Here is a 21,098-nt window from a genome sequence, read left to right as displayed (position 1 = left end):
GAAAACAAAAACACCATTGCATACATGACTGAAAATGTTAACCAACATCTGAAGTAACATCCCTTGGAAATGGTGTTCAGCCCTAATGACCAATGATCTTCAACAAAAACTAAAACTAAATGATACTACTGGATAAGAAAATTAAAGGTACATTTATCATCTTTTACAGAGAAAAACACTTTTATTTAGTTGATCTTCAGTAATGTTTGTAATTCAGGTTTGATATTGAATGAATGGGTCTAGTGATAATTTAGATTTAAGCATAATAATAATAACACCTAGGCCAGTTTTCTATAATGAACAAAATGACTCACAGTATTAACCTTCATAGTTGGTCATCTGAAAATCAAACTATCCTTAATTTAAGAAGACAAGATGAATGCACATTTCAAACAGGTGAGGAAACCCCCTTGGTTGGATTTGAGAGGAAGGATCTCATATAATTCATAATCTCCCTATATTGCCTCACTTTATTAAGAACATATCTAACACCCAAAAACAGTAGGAATAACCTTGACTTACAAAGAATTGCTTAAAAAGATTCAATGGTGTTCATATAAAAAACCACCAGGTTACCTGAAAAAAGCTATCACAGCAGAACAATAAACAGGAAAAGGGGCAAACTTTAATCAAGGAGGAATTACTTAAATATTCTTTTACTTGCATTAGTTTTAGTCATCTAAGACAAGGGACAAAAACCTAGAGACATAAGTTCATCCTATATTAGTCATGTTAAAGCTAGTTTTCTACTTAGTAGGGTGTGAGGAAGTGGAAAGATCTGTCGGCCTTAGGTCAAAAGCCCGACAAGGAAGATGACTGTGGTGGCCAATATTGGAAAATTATATTAAATAATGGTTCATGCTGATTAATTTGTCTTGTTTGCTTTTTTCAACCTTTCACTAAGCTCTAATTCTAAAGATCCTGTATTGGAGATCATAGTACCTAGATACTTAAATGATCTGGAAATCAAATTGTCTGAAATCATATATAAAAATCAGACTATATCTTTTAGTGAGATCGGTGTTACTATATGGATATAAGTCATGGTATGACAATGAAACAATCTCCAATAGATCTAGTAGATTTGAGAACAAAGCCCTCAGAAGGATATTACGAGTTAAATGGCAGGACAGGATTAGAAATGAAACTATAGGAGAGATTACTAGAGTGCCATGTGTGGATGAGATTGTGATGAGGGGTAGATGGAGATGGTTTGGCCATGCTTTTCGCACTCCCCAAGAGATTAGCTCACGAAAAATTTAGATGGGCTCCACAAGGCAACAGAAGAGCTGGAAGACACAGGCCTACATGGCTGAGGACTATGAAGCATAAAGTAGTAGATGATAAATGGACTATTGAATTAAAAGCTCAAGATAGAGACGACTGGCGGAATCTAACGGAGGCCTTTTGCGTCAATAGGCGTAGGAGGAGATGATGATGCATTTATGGACTTGTAGAATGCATTTAGTGCAGTTCCTTTATTTCTTAGGGGAATATTGTTTTAAAATCAGAACATCTTAGGTTACAAGCTCGCTCTTAGAACCTATTAAACTCGAAAACCAAGGTAATACTGTACAATACATGAATCCAAAATTTTACTTGTTGGCATATATAATTAAGAATCTAAAGCTGAAGTGAGCACTTGCATGATAATTCAAGTAAGATACCAAGCAAATAGCAGAATTAGGATACACAAGTAACAATTTTGACAATAAAATTTCTTATTTCTATGCTCACTTGATGGTCATAGTGCTGCTTCTTCAAAAACTAAGTTTAATCGACCTTTACCCATAATTTTTTCATTTTCCCATTATCTTTTCCTTCAATAAATACATGCCTTTTGTAAAGGAATAAATATTCTTGCAATAAGTGGTAACTGACACACCGCCAGTCTGTCTCTTCAGTTTTGAAGTCCCAACTATCCCTATCCTGTTGACACCCCATGGCAATAGGGAGGAGTGTGTGTAAAAGATGAGAAATTTTATTGCTAAAATTCTGTTAATTTCTATATACCTGATGCTCATAAGGCTGACTCCCTCATTTACCATGGTTAAGATATACTAAATTGGTCTAGATTACCTATAACAAAACATATCAAACCCAGTTTGAAATACAGGACTCCAGATTGTTTACTAAAGCTATTTAAAACCCTAAATGCTATTTCTTGATCAGAATACTTTTGCTTGATACCAAATAAATCAGATTAAAACCCATTATACTCATAGATAAGGGAGCTGAAAATCAAATGCATTCAAAATTAATTTGACCACGGCTCTGCACCCACCATGGGGACTAGAGCCTTGCAATCTTCATATGTAAACCATGATTCAAGATAATGTTTAATAAAAAAAAAAAAAACTTGATAAGGAATTGAGCTGCTATTAAAGCTCTTTCCAAAGAAAGGTTTCCACTAAATTTAAGGGAAGTAGTTGTCCTACCCATATCATATACCTCCACTTTCAAGCCTTTTATTAGATTTATATCTAATTCTTTGATCTACTGTGACTAAACTTCAAATCATAAATGCTATTGCATTGTTCTTCATAGGTTCTGTTCTGTAAATATTGCCCTGCCTTACGCAAGACACGGGCTCTCACGTTGGCAGCCCGTAACTTCATAAGGGGATTGGGGAACTTTAATCTCATGAAACAAATTAGGGATGATACCTCTAATACCTCAATTTATCCAAATATTTCTGAACACCTCTTATTAAACACAGAAACCCATTTTTTGCCGAAATGCTTTCATCAATTTTCAGAAAAGAAATGTGAAAAAACTGAGGCAAACTCTTAACCTACAGGAAAAGGATTTTAGACAAGATATCTTTCAGAGAAAAATTTCAAGGGATCAAAATTCTGATCTTTTAATTATTGTAAAACCACATCCAAATTCTCAAAATTGATCTTAATACCGGAGGCCTTTCAATACTAAACGATATAACACAATCGCTATAATACTTGAGAGAGATATGTCTATTTCCCAATGCTTGAACACAGAACTAAGCACGAGTCTAAATCCCTTAATGACTAAAATTAGAAGTTTCTTATAAAAAATTGAATTGTAGAAATTTAATATCAAAAAGCTTTTGCATCAATCAAAATTAACCCTCCATTATCTTTGAAAGAGAATATTGGTAGATTGTCCTTTAAAACCTCTAATAGACAATCAAGAGGATTTCAAAATCCGTTTGTTTCTGAGGATACAGTATACGGTAGTTTCCATGCGGTCAGATGTCGCACAAATGGGTGTGGATGAATCATCTTTGAGAAAGCTTGTTTGATCATATTGACTTTGTGAGGCAACTTCTTGAATACTCTAAACACAGGCACCACAGACCTGTGAACTATCCCTTCTGTGGTCAGAGTGTCAACCTGCTGTTCGCAGAAATCCTGAACTTGTTTAACACCTGCCGAACCATGGAAAATGGTGGGAATGACAAGGAAAGAGCACTTAAATACTGTATCTAGAGTGATAAGTAGACATTTGGAGGTACTCGCATTAACAAGAGTTAAGAGATATAAAGATTCAGGCTACCATCTCAAAAATTCTAGGTGTCAAAAAGATTGACTAGAAATGTGGGAAAACGATGTTATCACTGTTGAACAGCAGAGTAGTACCGGTAAATACCAAATTTGAGGCTGTGCAAGAACAACTCTAATCTTGTTGATACAGTGCATCACTAGACTTTACTGAAAAGTAAAAACTACTACTGTAGTTACCACTTGAGGAGTTAGGCCTGAAATAATACTCTGAGCCAAGAATTAGATTAATTTCCGAGCTACTACAAAAGGAGTTATAGGAATTAAAATCCTAATGTGGCAAAAGCTAACTAAATTTACATAGGCTGTAGCAAAAGCAAAGCCTGAGTGGAAGTAGAGTCATTATTTCCTCTACAATCGAGCCTAGCATTCTCTGCTTAAATGCAGCCTTCAAAAACACTAGAACTATCAGCAATGCAAAGTAGTTCAAAAACACTTCCAAGTTTAATACCCCAAAAGAGCAATTAGTAAATTAGCTTATAACCCTCAACATAAAGGTTTTCGATTATTACCCGTAATGATGTACTTGGAGGACATAATGAAATTTATCATGAGGTTACGTAACAGACTTCAGAGGTCACCAAATTTTTTATGCAAAGACTTAAAAGACTAAACCTAACTAAAATAACATATTTTCTTTGTGATACTGATAACAATTGGAAGACTTATCCACAACAAAATGGAGGAATTGAGAGGCTTATAAGGTAGTTTCATCATAAGACTTCAGGATCACTCAACTGATACCTCATGGTTTTCAATTGACACGTTAGTGCTGCGTCTGTGCAGAGGCTAATGGATAAAAGGCATAGCCCATGAAACATCACCTCCCAAATAATAGCAATGTATGATTTGTGAATTAAATTTTCACTGCACAAAACAAATAACACGCAATAACATTCATAACTTATATATAACCAGACTTGCAAGGGTAATAAAAGAACTTGCGTTAGAATTTACCCAATTAAGTAAACACATGACGAGCTGGTGGCCAAGCTTACAGCAAACGGAAACACTGTTATCCAGAATGTTATGTAATTGCCCCGCTTTAGGTAACACATCCCCAACCACAAAAACATTTATAAAGATTCAATTAAATAAAAATTTAAGAGCATCTACCATTTGAAGCACCATCTCCAAAAAATTATACCTTTTAGAACACTTACTTTAAAGAGAGAAAGGATATAAGGATCCTGATCACCTACTCCGTCTCCTGCCTCGCAATGAAGACGTCTTAGAGAGTAAGTAGGGATACAGAACAGCAAGGGCTTAGCTGCAGGAGGATTTAAAGAAGTTAAGAATTTGAGACTACGAGAGGAACTCAATTCTGTAAAGTGCACTGAATATTTAGAACCTTTATAGAAGGAACACTGTAATTATGACCAATAGACCTGACTTTGGAAGTCAGCTTAGTGTAAGCAACCAGGCAAGTAAGTTGGACTTGCCTCAGACTTGTAAAGGTATGATGGCCTTCTCAGAATAACAAAGGAATTTAATCAAGTTCTAAAAATATTACTAACCTGACAGGTAAGGGAGTATTAGTGTGTCATATCGTTTTCCACTCCTCCAAAGGGAACAAATATCTCTGGTCATCATTAACTTGGTTTGCTATTTTGGCCAATATGAAAACTAATATCAATTGATCTGTTTACGTTCTACTCTAACCAGCATTTAAAATGCAATGCTTATCCTTTGCAAAACTAAGAAATTCAGTAGGGAAGATAACATAACATGCAATAAACACTTATCACAATTTGAAAGGAATGTATTTATTTAAAAGTGCTTTCGCAATGCAAGAATGCTTACAAATCCAGCAGGGAAGCCAATCAAAACTTCTAAGTATAGAGACTCAAGAACATTCCTCATTTGATTACCCATAAAGAGCATCTCTCGAGTCAACCCATTTGCAAAACATGAGAATTTAAAGATGTTTGTTTATGATGAGTAAAGATGGGATCAAGACTGGAAATCAAATTAATAACCAAGACAATATTACGCAACAGATGAGTCATACATGAGTAGGTATGTTCTCTGCTTTATAGAAGTTTTAAAGCTTTGGAGGGAACAGGCATTTCTTATTTTTTGTTAGTATAAGTGCTAGTGCCTACAATTACCCCGCCTGAATTAGCCCCTGATTGGCTCATGGCTACGCTTGCATGCAAATGGAGCACACACACTGCCCAACAAAACATTATGCAAATAATTTGGTTTAGTAGACACTTCACTCAATTCAACAAGATATGATGGAATCATACAATATGCCACACCATCTACCTATGTAATACAATATACTGTAATTTAGGAATGCTTACTTTAGCATTTGGAGGGATATTAGTAGCTGGACTACCCACTCAGTCTTCTTCCGCACAATCTAGTTGCATTATCGAGTAAATAGGATTGGAACATGCAAGGGTTTAGATAAGGCTCAAAAGTAATAGAACAATTCAAGGTTCTGTGAGAGCCTTTCAAATCTGTAATGCACAAAAAACTTTCACAACTACAGAAAAAATGCTATTAATTCTAAACTGAACTTGGGGAGGTAGTTAACTGGCAAGGGGCAAGTAAAATGAGTTGGCCAATTATGTGAACTGTCTAAAGGTGGAGGCTTATCATTATCGCTGTCATCCCCGCTACAATTAACTAGTCTAGCCTTCTCTGTCTTTTTCCCTGAACTAACAAAAAGTTTCCTTTTGCATTTGAACTGTTAACTTGATTAGTAGCCATTGAAACATACTTACCTATGAAAGGTACCATGAAGGAAATGCACTTTTCATAATGATACACCAAAGAAATGAGGACAATGAACTTCCAGAAACAATGCATGTGCAAACTCCATACCATAATTGCAAAGAAAACCTAAAGATATCTCAATACGCAGCAACAAGCAAAGTATCTGGAGAAAGTCGAATAGGTGGACTAATAAACTGAAGAAACATAGAGACTGGTGTGTAGGTCACCACTTACCACTAGAATATTTCTTCCTTTACTAAGAGCATGTAATTATTGAAGAGGGAGAAAATGGAAATATTCTAAATCTTAAAAATTTTGCAGGTAAAGGTTGATTGAACCAAGTTTATGGAGAAAAAGCAATATGACCATCAAGGAGGTTCATAGAAATCAATATACTATAATTCTACAGCAATAGACAAGGTTTACAAAATCATTTGGCATACTAAATATATACAATACTGTGTATAAAAAAAATTAATTTACCCAAAGATGAAATAAAGTTAAATGAAAGAATGAGTGACTCCCTCCAGCACCAATGCTGAGGGCATGACAACATGGGTTGCTTAATTGTTGAAGCAATACGCAGAATATGTAGTGGATATGCAGAATGACACTATATGAAGTTGAAAATAGGGAAAGGAAAACAAAATGCTCCCTTATGAAAATTACACGGTATCAGCATAACAGGACAAAAAGAGAGCAACATGGTGATAGTACTGTATACCAATCAGGTCATCCTCACCTACTAAAAATGACAATGCTCTCCTTTTAAATTTTGGATAGTTTGCTTTCAGACACCAAACATAAAGACAAGTAAGAACCATAAAATATGTGAAATATTCAACTTCCAAAAACCAATTCTAACAGAACATTTGTTCTCCACATCACAAAACACAAAGGTCCTTCTAAAGAGTAAAACAATATTCACCATTCCTTAATACATAGGAACTTTTAATTTTTTCTTTCTAAATGTTTCATTTAAAGTTTAATATACAGAATATAGACCGCTGTAGTATATGTGAAATCTTTAAAATTTGTGAAGCGGCTTAAATTATCACAATTAACGCAATAAAACTTAACTACCAAACTGTCACTCTTCAATATCAAACCTGGTAATAAAAACTCAAAAGGAACACTCACCCCCTGTGCCTCAGAGTCGCCAGACTCTTCCATGCCACCTTCTGGATACGGGTCACCACCAGCAAATCCACTAAGGTCACTTTCCCCATCCCAATTATCAGCAGACTGCAAAACAAGGTTAAGTGTTATCATAAATGATCACTGGACTGCTTAAGCACAGCCATGCAAGATGAAAAACTTGTCAAAATACTATCACTATTTGGAAACCACAAGGCACTCCAGTATAATCCTGTAGTCGATAGCATTTTATCATTTTCTTTTATGGAGGGTCAAACCATATAACCCTATACTAATTAGACTAGCATTCAAATTCTAACATATCATGGTGTCACCAATGACAATATAAAAAAGTAAAAACTTCCAATCAAAACATTTTCATCTACTGCAGTATCCTTAATAAGTAAATGTATCACTATATTTAATTTACTAAAATCATAATATACTACGTATTTACTAAAATCTCTAACTCCAACATCATTTGCATTAAATAAAACCATTCATTTTGTGGCTAAACCTCCTGTATCCAACATAAAAAATTATATATAATGTATAGTAATAATCTTGAGCATACAGTACTATAAAAGTAAATTCAAGGAAATATCCTCATTACAGGATTATTATTACTCTTAAATGTGTTATTTTATAAATACCAGTGACTCAAAAATCATAACTTATAACTACTGAAAAGTATTTCTTTATTTAATGCATTTCTTACCATACATAGTACAACTAAAAAATTTAATTAGATACAATGAAAAGTTTAAGCTCTTCATGCAAACAAGGTTGTATTTCCAGACTGCATAAACCGGTTCTTAAAATTAATTCTTGGATAAGATTGAAAATTCAAATAAATTGGATAGCTAGGTGTGGAATTGCCAAATAGTAGAGCATAGAACAAAAGTCATTGTAATGCAGTTGGAACCTATACTTCAAACAGTATGAGGTAACCCTCTAAGTAATTATGACAACCACTTTAAGTGTTTTTCATTCACTTCAACTGTTATTTAACTGGAACCAACCTGGGACACATGAGGCATACAAACAAACAACAGAGATCAAGCTCAACTAGTTTCAGAATGCCATTCAAACAGAAATTTGTTCCACAATGAATTAATTTTCCCTGTTAGAAATCATGTCAATGGAATTGATCCATTTTACCACCTAAATTTACTCCTTAAAAACATTTTAGTGGCAAATTTATCGAACTTGTAGATAATCAAGGGAGGGAAAATGCAGATAAAATAAATTAAAATTTAACTTCAATTTACCTGTAGTAAGGCAAGGTGACAGACTAAATTAAAAGCTTCTTCACTAGACTAGAAATGAGAACACCAATCTCACTTTTTAAAAAAAATTTTTTACAAAGTTCCAGCATGACCATAAACTTTCCTTTTAGCTTATCTGTAATACATAAAAAAGGAAATCATTCTGTTTGCCAGCGCGCACTCCGCCATACATATGACGTCACACGACATGTGAACGTCAAAGAATGACTTGCAAATTATGTAAAACCCCTTTTCTTTTTTCTTACCAACCAAAAGTATTTCATTTTTATAATGTAAAAGAAAGTATATTATTTCTAAGAAAATATCTGTCCTATTGGTGTACTTTCTTTAGATAAATATTGATCTATTATCGGAGATGAAATAAAACTAGCATAGAGTCAAATTTTCACTAAGTAGCATTCATAACAACCGATAGACACAAAATGCTTCGTATCATTACTTGATATTTCGGTAATAGTAATACTAATTGTTGGCCTTTTGGAAGTAAAACTCTATTGCCTGCTCGCTTTCCGCCGGTAATATGACGTTGTGGAGAAATAGTTAAGTAAAAATTATTCCCAGATTTTTCATTTTATCATCTTATTTTATAAATTGTATTTATTGTTTATTGGATCTCCAGTCCTCCCCTAAAAGAATTTGTTTAATAACAAGAGTGACAGTGCCTTGCACCCAGCAGGGATTATAAGCTAGATGGAGAAGTTGTCAATAGAAAAGTTACTGAAAGACTGCTTTGTCGTTATAATTTCTTCCCGTACACTGATGAGTCATTCAAACACGCCTTACTACATTGTGATGTGATTGAACTTGAGAATAAAACACATACTCTGCATATCCTGTTAACCCATACTCATCAAGTTGCCCTAGTTTTCCACATAAATTGTGAATAGCATCCTTTATGTTTAAGATATCTCATCTGAAGCTAATTTTTTGTGTGTGACTTTGCAATCAAGGAGGGGCCCTCAAAAAACCTGTGATAAGTGGTCTCATATCTTATCCAAATTCATGGGTGTAGAATAACCCTGACATACTGTGTATCACCGAGGACTGTAAGCCTTTTTTTTTTCCTTTTTTTTTCTTTCTGATGTAGAGGTGAGAATGTAGTCAGGTTCAATGTGCAACCTTGTTTTATAATCCCTTTAATATTGAGTCAAGCTACTTCCACTTATATTTGAATGTAGCCCAAATAGATACACGGTTAGGTGTGCCTTTGTTTATACTTGTATATGGAACCCATATGAGTGTCCAACATGTGAATAGTTCTTGTTTTTTTGTTATTCCAATAATTTTTTTTTATCTTGTTATTGTGAGGCTGGAGTGTAAAGGGGTACAGTACTAGTTTTTCTCTACATTATTGCTTATAGAAATTTGACAAAAAATTTTATTGTCAACCTAATTATTTGTCTTTTTTTCTTATTAAATCTGTCTTTTTTTCTTATTAAATCTTTCTTAAAAGTCTCTTTTTTTGTATTTTTTCTCTCAGGAATGAAATAAACTTATTTTCCCTTTATCTTATACACTGGAAGTGTTTCCTTCCCCTGTAAATGTCCCCTTTTCAGCCACTAATTTTGCCTTTTTTTTCTCTTAGTATCATCGTTTTTCCCTTTTTTTTGGTTTCCTCCACTAATGTTCAGTACTTAAATAACCTGAAAATGGCTTATCTCTGAATAATATTAAGCAATTACAGTCCTAACGGGGTCCCCTTGCCCAGTATAAAATCAAGGGGTGGTGCCCAGCACCCAGTTCTCTTGACCTGTTACCTAGATTTTTGGGTATTCCACTGTTTTGCCTTTTTGTGTATTGAATGTTGGAGCGTGGTTGGCATTCGGACACTAGACAGTTTGGGTGCTAACTCTGGCCACAGTCCACAAACTACTAAAATGTCACTGGACATACGATATGAACTAGACTGATTAAAACTTTTCTTGAATGTATTATTTTTTTTTTACTGAAAATGGATATTATATGTTAACAATAAAAGAAAATACTACCTTACAAAGAAAAAAACGGTTCAATTTTATACAAGAAAATTGATTATTTCAAAGGAAAATTCTTCCTATTAGTGTACTATTTCAGACATACTTGTGACGTCATCACAGTGGAAAAAAAAATCATCGTAAAGTCGAACAGTCAAAAGTCGCATACGTCGTAAGTTGCTGACTACCTGTAAAGAGCAAAAAGTTTGTAGGTGTCGGAACAAAACGGGTTCCACATGTAAGTCCTATTTTTTTCCATAAAAGCCATTTCATTAAAAAAAAAAAAAAAAGAACGGAACATGAACCCCAGAAAGTTTCATTGAAAAAATAAAGTATTTGAAATAAAGTATATGCAATAGATATATCGTGTTATCTGGGATTAAATAATGTCATTCCCTTTCCTAAGCCGATTGCTTATCTTAGCAGACTACGTAGCATATACTGTACAAAAGTTTAATACAATGTTAATTGCATTTCATTGCAGCATTTTTTAAATTAATTGTTTATCAATTTTGGATGCTAATTAACATGAAAAAAAAAACAGAGTTTCTGTTTCTATCATTTATCATCAGTTGATCTAACTTGAACATTGTCAAGATCATACGACTAATTCTCTTTTGAGTAAATTTTTTCACTGCTCCTATACACCAAAACATCAGTGAAAAATGTAATGATAAGAAGTGCCAAGGTTTTCTAAATATCTTCTCTATTTATAATACTACCAGCCACTCGTTGAGATACTATCACTACAGAGTTAATGGGTCCTTAGACTGGCCAGACAGAACTACATTGTTCAGTACATGCTCTCTGGTTACGGCTCACTCAATCTTTGCCTACACACATACCGAATAGTCTAGCCTATTCCTTACACATTCTCCTCAGTCCTCATACACCGGACAATACTGAGATTACCAAACAATTTTTCTTGATCAATGGATTAACTACTGCAATGTACTGTAGTTGTTCAGTGGCTACTTTCCACTTGGTAAGGGTAGAAGAGACTATAGCTATAGTAAGCAGCTCTTCTAGAAGGACACTCCAGAATCAAACCATCGTTCTCTATTCTTGGGTAGCGCCATAGCTCCTGTACCATGGTCTTCCACTATCTTGAGTTAGAGTTCTCTTGCTTGAGGGTACATTGGGGCACACTGTTCCATCTTATTTCTCTTCCTCTTGTTTTTTTTCAAGTTTTTAAAGTTTATAAATGAAAAATGTTATTTTTATTAATAAAATAAATTTTTTAATATACTTACCCGGTGATTATATAAGCTGCAACTCTGTTGCTCAACAGAAAACTCTACGTTCAAAATACGCCAGCAATCGCTATGCAGGTAGGGGGTGTACATCAACAGCGCCATCTGTCGAGCTGGTACTCAGTACTCAATGTAAACACAGAACCAATTTTCTCCTCGGTCCACTGGGTCTCTATTGGGGAGGAAGGGAGGGTCCTTTAATATATAATCACCGGGTAAGTATATTCAAAAATTTATTTTATTAATAAAAATAACATTTTTCAATATTAAACTTAGCCGGTGATTATATAAGCTGATTCACACCCAGGGGGGTGGGTAGAGACCAGCATTACTTGTTTACATTATTATGAGCTAAGTATTTTGTATTTCATTTTAGCAGTTATTCAAAATAACAAACATAAAATAAATAAGTACCTGGTAAGGAAGTCGACTTGAACAATTACTCTGCCTTTTTAAGTACGTCTTCCTTACGGAGCCTCGCGATCCTCTTAGGATGCTGAGCGACCCCTAGGATCTGAAGTATCAAGGGTTGCAACCCATACAACAGGACCTCATCAAAACCTCTAATCTAGGCGCTTCTCAAGAAATGACTGACCACCCGCCAAATCAAGTAGGATGCGAAAGGCTTCTTAGCCTTCCGGACAACCCAAAAAACAATAATAAAACATTTCAAGAGAAAGATTAAAAAGGTTATGGAATTAGGGAATTGTAGTGGTTGAGCCCTCACCCACTACTGCACTCGTTGCTACGAATGGTCCCAGAGTGTAGCAGTTCTCGTAAAGAGACTGGACATTCTTAAGATAAAAAGACGCGAATACTGACTTGCTTTTCCAATAGGTTGCGTCGATTATACTTTGCAGAGATCTATTTTGTTTAAAGGCCACGGAAGTTGCGACAGCTCTAACTTCGTGTGTCCTTACCTTCAGCAAAGCTTGGTCTTCCTCATTCAGATGGGAATGAGCTTCTCGTATTAACAGTCTGATAAAATAGGATAAAGCATTCTTTGACATAGGCAAAGATGGTTTCTTAACTGAACACCATAAAGCTTCAGACGGGCCTCGTAAAGGTTTAGTTCGTTTTAAATAGAACTTAAGAGCTCTTACAGGACATAAGACTCTTTCTAGTTCATTTCTAACCATACGATAAGTTTGGAATATCGAACGATATTGGCCAAGGCCGAGAAGGCAGCTCGTTTTTGGCTAGAAAACCAAGTTGTAGAACATGTAGCCGTTTCGGATGAGAATCCGATGTTCTTGCTGAAGGCATGAATCTCACTGACTCTTTTAGCTGTGGCTAAGCATACCAGGAAAAGAGTCTTTAAGGCGAGATCTTTCAGGGAGGCTGATTGTAGCGGTTCGAACCTGTCTGACATAAGGAATCTTAGTACCACGTCTAAATTCCAACCAGGTGTAACCAAACGACGCTCCTTCGTGGTCTCAAAAGACTTAAGGAGGTCCTGTAGATCTTTATTGTTGGAAAGATCTAAGACTCTGTGACGGAAGACTGATGCCAACATGCTTCTGTAACCCTTGATAGTGGGAGCTGAAAGAGATCGTTCTTTCCTCAGATATAAGAGGAAGTCAGCTATTTGAGTTACAGAGGTACTGGTCGAGGATACGGATACTGACTTGCACCAGTTCAGAAGATTTCCCACTTCGATTGGTAGACTCTAAGGGTGGATGTTCTCCTTGCTCTAGCAATCGCTCTGGCTGCCTCCTTCGAAAAGCCTCTAGCTCTCGAGAGTCTTTCGATAGTCTGAAGGCAGTCAGACGAAGAGCGTGGAGGCCTAGGTGTACCTTCTTTACGCGTGGCTGACGTAGAAGGTCCACCCTTAGGGGAAGTGTTCTGGGAACGTCTACTAGCCATCGAAGTACCTCGGTGAACCATTCTCTCGCGGGCCAGAGGGAAGCAACTAGCGTCAACCTTGTCCCTTCGTGAGAGGCGAACTTCTGCAGTACCTTGTTGACAATCTTGAACGGAGGGAATGCATATAGATCTAGATGTGACCAATCTAGTAGAAAAGCATCTATATGAACTGCTGCTGGGTCCGGGATTGGTGAGCAAAATATTGGGAGCCTCTTGGTCATCGAGGTTGCGAAGAGATCTATGGTTGGCTGGCCCCAGGTGGCCCAAAGTCTCTTGCATACATCCTTGTGGAGGGTCCATTCTGTTGGAATTATTTGTCCCTTCCGACTGAGACAATCTGCCATGACATTCAAGTTGCCTTGGATGAACCTCGTTACTAGTGATATGTCTAGACCTTTTGACCAGGTGAGGAGGTCCCTTGCGATCTCGTACAATGTCAGAGAGTAGGTCCCTCCTTGCTTGGAGATGTACGCCAAAGCCGTGGTGTTGTCCGAGTTCACCTCCACCACTTTGCCTTGAAGGAGAGACCTGAAGCTTTTCCAGGTCAGATGTACTGCCAGTAGCTCCTTGCAGTTGAAATGCATTGTCCTTTGACTCGAGTTCCATAATCCCGAGCATTCCCGACCGTCAAATGTCGCACCCCAGCCTACGTCCGATGCGTCCGAGAAGAGAACGTGGTTGGAAGTCTGAACAGTCAGGGGAAGACCCTCTCTAAGGTTGATATAGTCCTTTCACCAAGTCAGACAAGACTTTATCTTTCCGGAAACCGGGATCGAGACCGCTTCTAGCGTCTTGTCCTTTTTCCAGTGAAAAGCTAGATGGTATAAAAGAGGACGGAGGTGTAGTCTTCCTAGTGACACAAATTGATCCACGGATGACAGTGTCCCTACCAGACTCATCCACAGCCTGACTGGGCAGCGTTCCTTCTTCAGCATCTTCTGGATGGATAGCAGGGCTGGGGGCTGATCGTCTTGTTCAGCAACGTCCTCATCAGAGGGTTCCTCATCCGAAACTGATGAGGAAACGGCAACGGAGTGGGCAACGTCTGACTCGCTGAATCCGGTCGCACTGGTGGATGCATGACGGAGCCGGACGCAATATCATGGAACTGCTGCACAGTCTGTGAACTGTCAACAACCATGGGTGCGCGAGGAAGTACAGCGTCAACCCGAAACTGTCTAGACTGTCTGGGTTGTGCAGTCAACACCCTACCGGGTTGCTGAGGTTGACGCACTGCGTCACAACAAGTCACCTCTGCTGGTTGTTGAACGTCCTGAACGTCAACAACCACCTCCGAGCGTCGCTTAACGTCAACGTGCGACTGGCAACCCACACTGGGTCGCATCGGTGAAGGAACCACCTCAACTGGCAGACGCGAGTAGGTTACCTCAGCGTCAACAGGGCGCACAACCGACCGGTTGGAAGGTTGTTGGCCAGAAGGAGGAACCACCTCAACTGGCAGACGCGAGTAGGTTACCTCAGCGTCAACAGGGCGCACAACCAACCGGTTGGAAGGTTGTTGGCCAGAAGGAGGAACCACCTCAACTGGCAGACGCGAGTAGGTTACCTCAGCGTCAACAGGGCGCACAACCGACCGGTTGGAAGGTTGTTGGCCAGAAGGTTCTTCTCCGCATTTAAGTCCTCTATCAAGGACGCAAGCTTGGACTGCATGTCTTGCAGCAAAGCCCATTTAAGGTCTACGGGAGCAGGTGTGGCAACAGACGGGGTTAGCGACTGAGGCGGAACCATTTACCATCCCTGAAAGCCTTGTTATGTGTGACATAATAGTACAGCAAAACTTCAAAGGCTCGACAAAAGTTGAGAAGTTGACCTGTAAACAACTTGGAGCGTCTCCTGGCTAGGCGCCAGGGCGAGTCTACCAGAATTGAGAAGTCTATCTGGGCAGAGGCATGAACTCCCAAGCCGAGAACTTCTCTCGTGTCCTATCAGACTCTCGCTCTATAAGCCAGTTTAAAAGAAGGGAAATCAAAGGCTGTATCCCTAAAACTCCTCCTGGTGCAAAAACCAGTCGCCTAGCCAACGTAACGCTCTCTAGGAGAGCGAGAGAGCACTAGCTTAAAAACAACGGCTTCGAAGTAGCTAGGCCTAGTGTAAGTTCTGACGTTTAGGCAAACGAGGAGCAGCAGTTACAAGATCCGGACGAAGATCCTTAAAAAATCATCATGATTTAATTAAAGTCCATAGGAGGCTAAGCAGCTTAAGGCTCCTCTCCAAATGACAGAGTCCTCAAGGGAATATCAGTAGGAGGGAGAAAAGCAACTTCCTCATCTACAGGAACCTTGTCCGATAAAAGCTAGGTTACCTCAGTGAGTCTCTCACTGGTGCATTAGTAGCAGACCAGAAGGCAACGTCATGTAACTGCTTGACAGTCTGTGAACTGTCAACAACTGAACTGTCAACCACAACAGGTGCGTGAGGACATACAGTGTCCACTCGAGACTGCTTTGACTGTCTAGACTGAGCAGTCAAAACAACTCTAGAATGCGGAGGTTGACGCACCGCGTCAAAACAAAACAACTTAGACTGTTGTTGTACCTCTCGAACGTCAACGGAAGGTTCCGTGCGTTACTGAACGTCAACATGCGGCTGGCAGGGTACACTGGAACGCATGGGTGGCGGGACTCTCTCAGCTGGAGTGCGGCAGAAGGTCGCCTCAGCGTCCACAGGACGCACAACCGTGGTTGGTTGTAGGCTAGAGGTTGGTGCAGTGTCAACCTTCTCCGCACGAAAGTCCCGCATCAATGACGTTAACTGAGACTGCATGGTCTGCAGCAAAGACCACTTAGGGTCTACAGGAGCAGGTGCGGCAACAGACGGTGTGACTGCCTGATGCGGTACCGCTTTGCCTCTCTTAGGAGGTGAGCAGTCGTCGGAAGACTGCAGCGAGTCCGAACTGACCCAGTGGCTACAACTGGGCCGTTGGACTTGCGCGGAAGGGACCGACTTGCGCTTAATAAGCCGCGAGACCTTGGTCCATGGTTTCTTACGAGAAACCTCTTCCGCAGACGAGAAATAAATGGGCTCTCTCGTCTTTGTGTGGGTGGGGCGATCTTGGGTAGATACGCCCGAAACCACGGAGGGAAAAAAACGTCTGTTCGTTGATCAAGGCCTCTCGAACCCATAAGTCGTTCGACATTACTTCTCCCCTGGGCTTGGGAGCTTGCAAGAGGTCCCGGACTAGGTGAACGACAGGCACGAACAGACGAACCCTCGGACGCAACACTGTAACACTTTGCGCATATCACTTTATCGATTTTCTGTTTTGCACTTATTTCACTGAAATCGAAACTTTTACTGATTTCTACCTGAAACACGCAATTCTACCCTTCATTAAAAGGTAGTAATTGCGAAATCAGTCGTATAATGCAGTTCATTAATACTAGCAAAAAACAGAAAACGTATATAAAGATAAAAAATTCAGTGGCTGGGAAAGAGACTAAACACTAGTTCAAATAAACTACGTTTACAATCTCTCACCGCACATAGCCTGGGGACAAGAATAAAACCCTAGAAAAGTTTTACCTTCTTCCCCGTACAGCGACTAGGGACGAGAGTAACACGAGAACAACGTTACCCGCTTGAACGGAACGTTTTCTCTCCTCTCTCTCCCTCCGTCTCTATCTCTCTCTCTCTTTCTCTCTTGATTTCGCACCTAAGAGAAGAGCCCAATTATATATCGTCAAAAAAAAAACATGTTATTTGACTAAAGGAAAAAACTGAAAGGTTTTCCAAATAAAAAGTTCCTTTAATTTAGAATTTAAAACATTTAAGCTAAGAAAGAAAGAACAAAACGTCAGAATCGATTTACTCTTACTGCAAAGTGAAACCGTGATACACTCTCTCTCTATCGTAACGATAGAGCGCATGTTGAACGTCCTGAACGTCAACAACTGCGTAGTCTAAAAAACTAAACGTAGTTCATCTTTGAAAACAGTACGAAGACTATCAAAGAAATTCTTTCATAAAACATTAAATTTAAAAAGTTTTAAATTCTTTAAAGGCTAAATACGATATAACGGGCTCAACGTTGATTAACTTCGGTTCCAAGTTAGGACCGCCTACTATCAGGAAAGGTCGCATATAAACAAAACATAAAAATTTATTTTTATATGTTTATAATAAATGGAAAGTTAATCGAAGAGGCCTAATAAAGGCGGAGAGATATAAAATATATAGATCTATAACGTGTTAAGCAAAATTACTAAAAACCTAAACACACTTCCGTCTAAGGGAAGGGTCGGCCATTTAAAAGTGAAAGAGAGTCCATACTCTCTTTGTCACCATAATTAAATCTATCCAAAACGAGTTCAAGTTTTGAGATGAAGATAAAACACCTGCATAGCGAAAGCTCAAAACTAGAATAGTGTACTTCACCAAATAGTTGTGAAAACAAATCCAGTTAGTAACAGCGAATTAGTAGGTCTTGCCGGTAGCCCGACAGAGAGAAAATTGGTTCTGTGTTTACATTGAGTACTGAGTACCTGCTCGACAGATGGCGCTGTTGATGTACACCCCCTACCTGCATAGCGATCGCTGGCGTATTTTGAACGTAGAGTTTTCTGTCGAGCAACAGAGTTGCAGCTTATATAATCACCGGCTAAGTTTAATATTGAAAAGTCTAATTTAATGTTATAACTGTTCGTAAGATATTTTATTTTGATTGCTTATTACTTCTCTTATAGTTTATTTTCTTGTTTCCTTTCCTCACTGGGCTATTTATCCCTCTTGGATATATAGCATTCTGCTTTTCAAACTAGGGTTATAGCTTAGTTTGTAGTAATAATAATAATAATAATAATAATAATAATAATAATAATAATAATAAGGCTAATACTGATGTATATACATAGAAATTCATTCACCAAAATTTCATGTGTTGCAATTAATTTTTCTAGTATGCCATGGCAATTTGAGAGAAATCATCAGATATCCAGAAAATTCAGTTACTGTATCTGACAATTCTTCAGTCCCAGAGGTGTCACATACAATGGAGTCTACTATATCATATCGAGGCTTGAAATCATTCAGTCAACTTCCCAAGGACAACTGATACACTTTAGCAAAAATTTTGAGATTGTTTACTTAAAAATTACTCGACTCTAGAATTACTTTTAGAATTAAAAAAAAAAACTACAAAATACATGTCCTGTACTATACTAAGTTCTTATACTGTATATTTTCCTGTAAGCATACCCAAAAACTGATGCTTACACAATTTGCATAGTTATACAGACTATTTGAAAAGTTTAAGTGTTTCTCTTGAATTATTCATCAGGAAAGAGCATAAATGTTTTTTCACCTCACAGATTAGCAAATAATTATTTCCAAGTGGGTAAATCTTCCTTTGTACATAAGGATTAAAATTATTGTCTAGGAGTAACCATATGAAATACCAAGTAATGAGGCTCCTCATACAGCTTTGAACAACGGGGTACAGTAAAAATGGAATTGTTATACCGGGAATGTTGGGTAAAACCTCATCTCAGAGAGCTAATTCATCATACAACGAATTGGCTAAACCTATTGAATCACTTAATCAGCGAAGCACTCGGATGACCCTTGTCTTGGCATTACCTAAACTTCAACCCAATGCTTTTTTAAATTCCACCAATGGCTAAGCTTTGGATAAATAAACCTCGAGAAAAACCTGACCTATACAGCATAACTAAAATGAGCACAGTACCAAACAAATTATAAAAAAAAATCTAAGAGTACTGTATATAAAAAAACATAAAAAACCACAAGACTTACCCCTTGAATGCCGGAAGGTCCTGCAATGGCCATGTCCTGATCCAAATGCTGAGATTCCGAAACATCAGGTTTGGATTCCTCAAAACTGTCATTTCCATATTCACTCTCAGGAGGCTCAGTCACCTCTTGTTTTATAAGTGGCATTGAACTGGGTTGTGTTGGTGACGAAAGAGGAGGAACATGTGAGGGATGGGTCGAACCTGTCGTTACTTGCAGAGTTCGTGGCGATGCAATGTGTGTCAGGCTTGAAGAATGCACTTTACCACTAGATTGTGAGGTAGGTGGATGTTGGGACTGACTAACTGGCACTTGTAATCTCTGAAGAAGTGATTGTTGCTGTTGCACTGTGTGGGGTGGCAGGGATGGGGGTGGAATGGAGAGAATAGGTTGAATCCTACTGGAAATATTGTTACTAGAATTACTCGACACACCCACAGTTCTGTTTTCATCTGCATGGTGCCTCTTTTTTTTGGAGGGAGGGCTGGAGTCTGGATCTCTTTCGTCAGTGCCCCTCCGCGATGGTGTTTGGGGCTCATCATCTGGGATGGCCAGACCCTTGATTTTAAGGCACTCCGCGGTTTTTATAAGGCTAGATAGTTCTGACTGAGCAACATCTACTTGTCCCAGGTACATGTAATCAAGTAAATATTCCAAATCTTGTCTCCTCACATCTTTCAGAACTATAACAATGTTATTACCACTATTAGAAGTAAATATATCACTAAAATATTCACTACAAGTTGAAAGAATGAACTTGTGCACCGGATACAACCTCCCATCGCAAGCTAAAGTCACATCTGTATACGTGTGCTGAAAAAACAAAAGGAAAAAATAAGTTAGAAAGATAAATGATACTAACATCTTAAATTAAAATACAGAAAATGTATACACAGCTTGCAACAGAAAAGTAATAATATAAGGAAAAATACCCCAGTCTACAAAGTAATTTCTTGGTATCCAAGCCCAATATAGAATATTAAAAACCTAATATACCTGACACAGACTAAATATGGTCTGACAAATAACAAAAAGCCTTTATAAAATTGCAAATTTGCTGTAAAAATTTGGCTCTATGGACCCCTGGGAATTCCCCTACTGATTTAAAAAATATAACTTACAAAATTACAATGCTAACTTACAGGGAAATACATTCCTATTACTAATGCCCGAATGTTTGGAAAACTTGCAAACTGAAACATTGATTTCCAAACTTACCTAGAATACAAACCCAAATCAGTTACGGTATATGAAATTTCTTTAAGCAAAAGTTGGAGTCGTAGAAACTTGTCAACAAGAAATTCATCTAAATGCTCGACAAACAGAAAGGTATGAATTTTGAGCAAAATCCACCACTTTCACGACTTACAACTCATTCCTAGGAGGACTCAAACACTCATAATTTATTTATATACTGCCACCTCCAGTTAGCATGTACATGACCAGATTAATACAGTACTGTATATTCAACCCTACCAAGAAAAGTCTGTTTATGTGAGAGACCAAAAGAAAGGAGGGCTCCTGTAACCACATGTACAGCTTGGA

General features: G+C 38.0%; 1 protein-coding gene across 2 annotated transcripts in view; it reads right to left on the bottom strand.

The window, feature by feature from the left end:
• The window catches only part of LOC137660284 (uncharacterized), a 73,470-nt gene that overhangs the window by 33,177 nt on the left and 19,195 nt on the right, over window positions 1–21,098 (bottom strand). For both annotated transcript variants that reach the window (XM_068395064.1, XM_068395065.1), the window contains exons 3-4: window positions 19,557–20,366; window positions 7,407–7,511 (exon numbers count right to left, since the gene is read on the bottom strand). In XM_068395064.1, the coding sequence (XP_068251165.1) occupies window positions 7,407–7,511; window positions 19,557–20,366 (915 nt within the window). The remainder of the gene's footprint in view (window positions 1–7,406; window positions 7,512–19,556; window positions 20,367–21,098) is intronic.

The sequence above is a fragment of the Palaemon carinicauda genome, chromosome 20, assembly GCF_036898095.1.
Source record: "Palaemon carinicauda isolate YSFRI2023 chromosome 20, ASM3689809v2, whole genome shotgun sequence".
Classification (NCBI taxonomy): Eukaryota; Metazoa; Arthropoda; class Malacostraca; order Decapoda; family Palaemonidae; genus Palaemon; species Palaemon carinicauda.
Note: the sequence above shows the minus strand (reverse complement) of the source record. Positions and strands in the feature narration are given on the sequence as shown.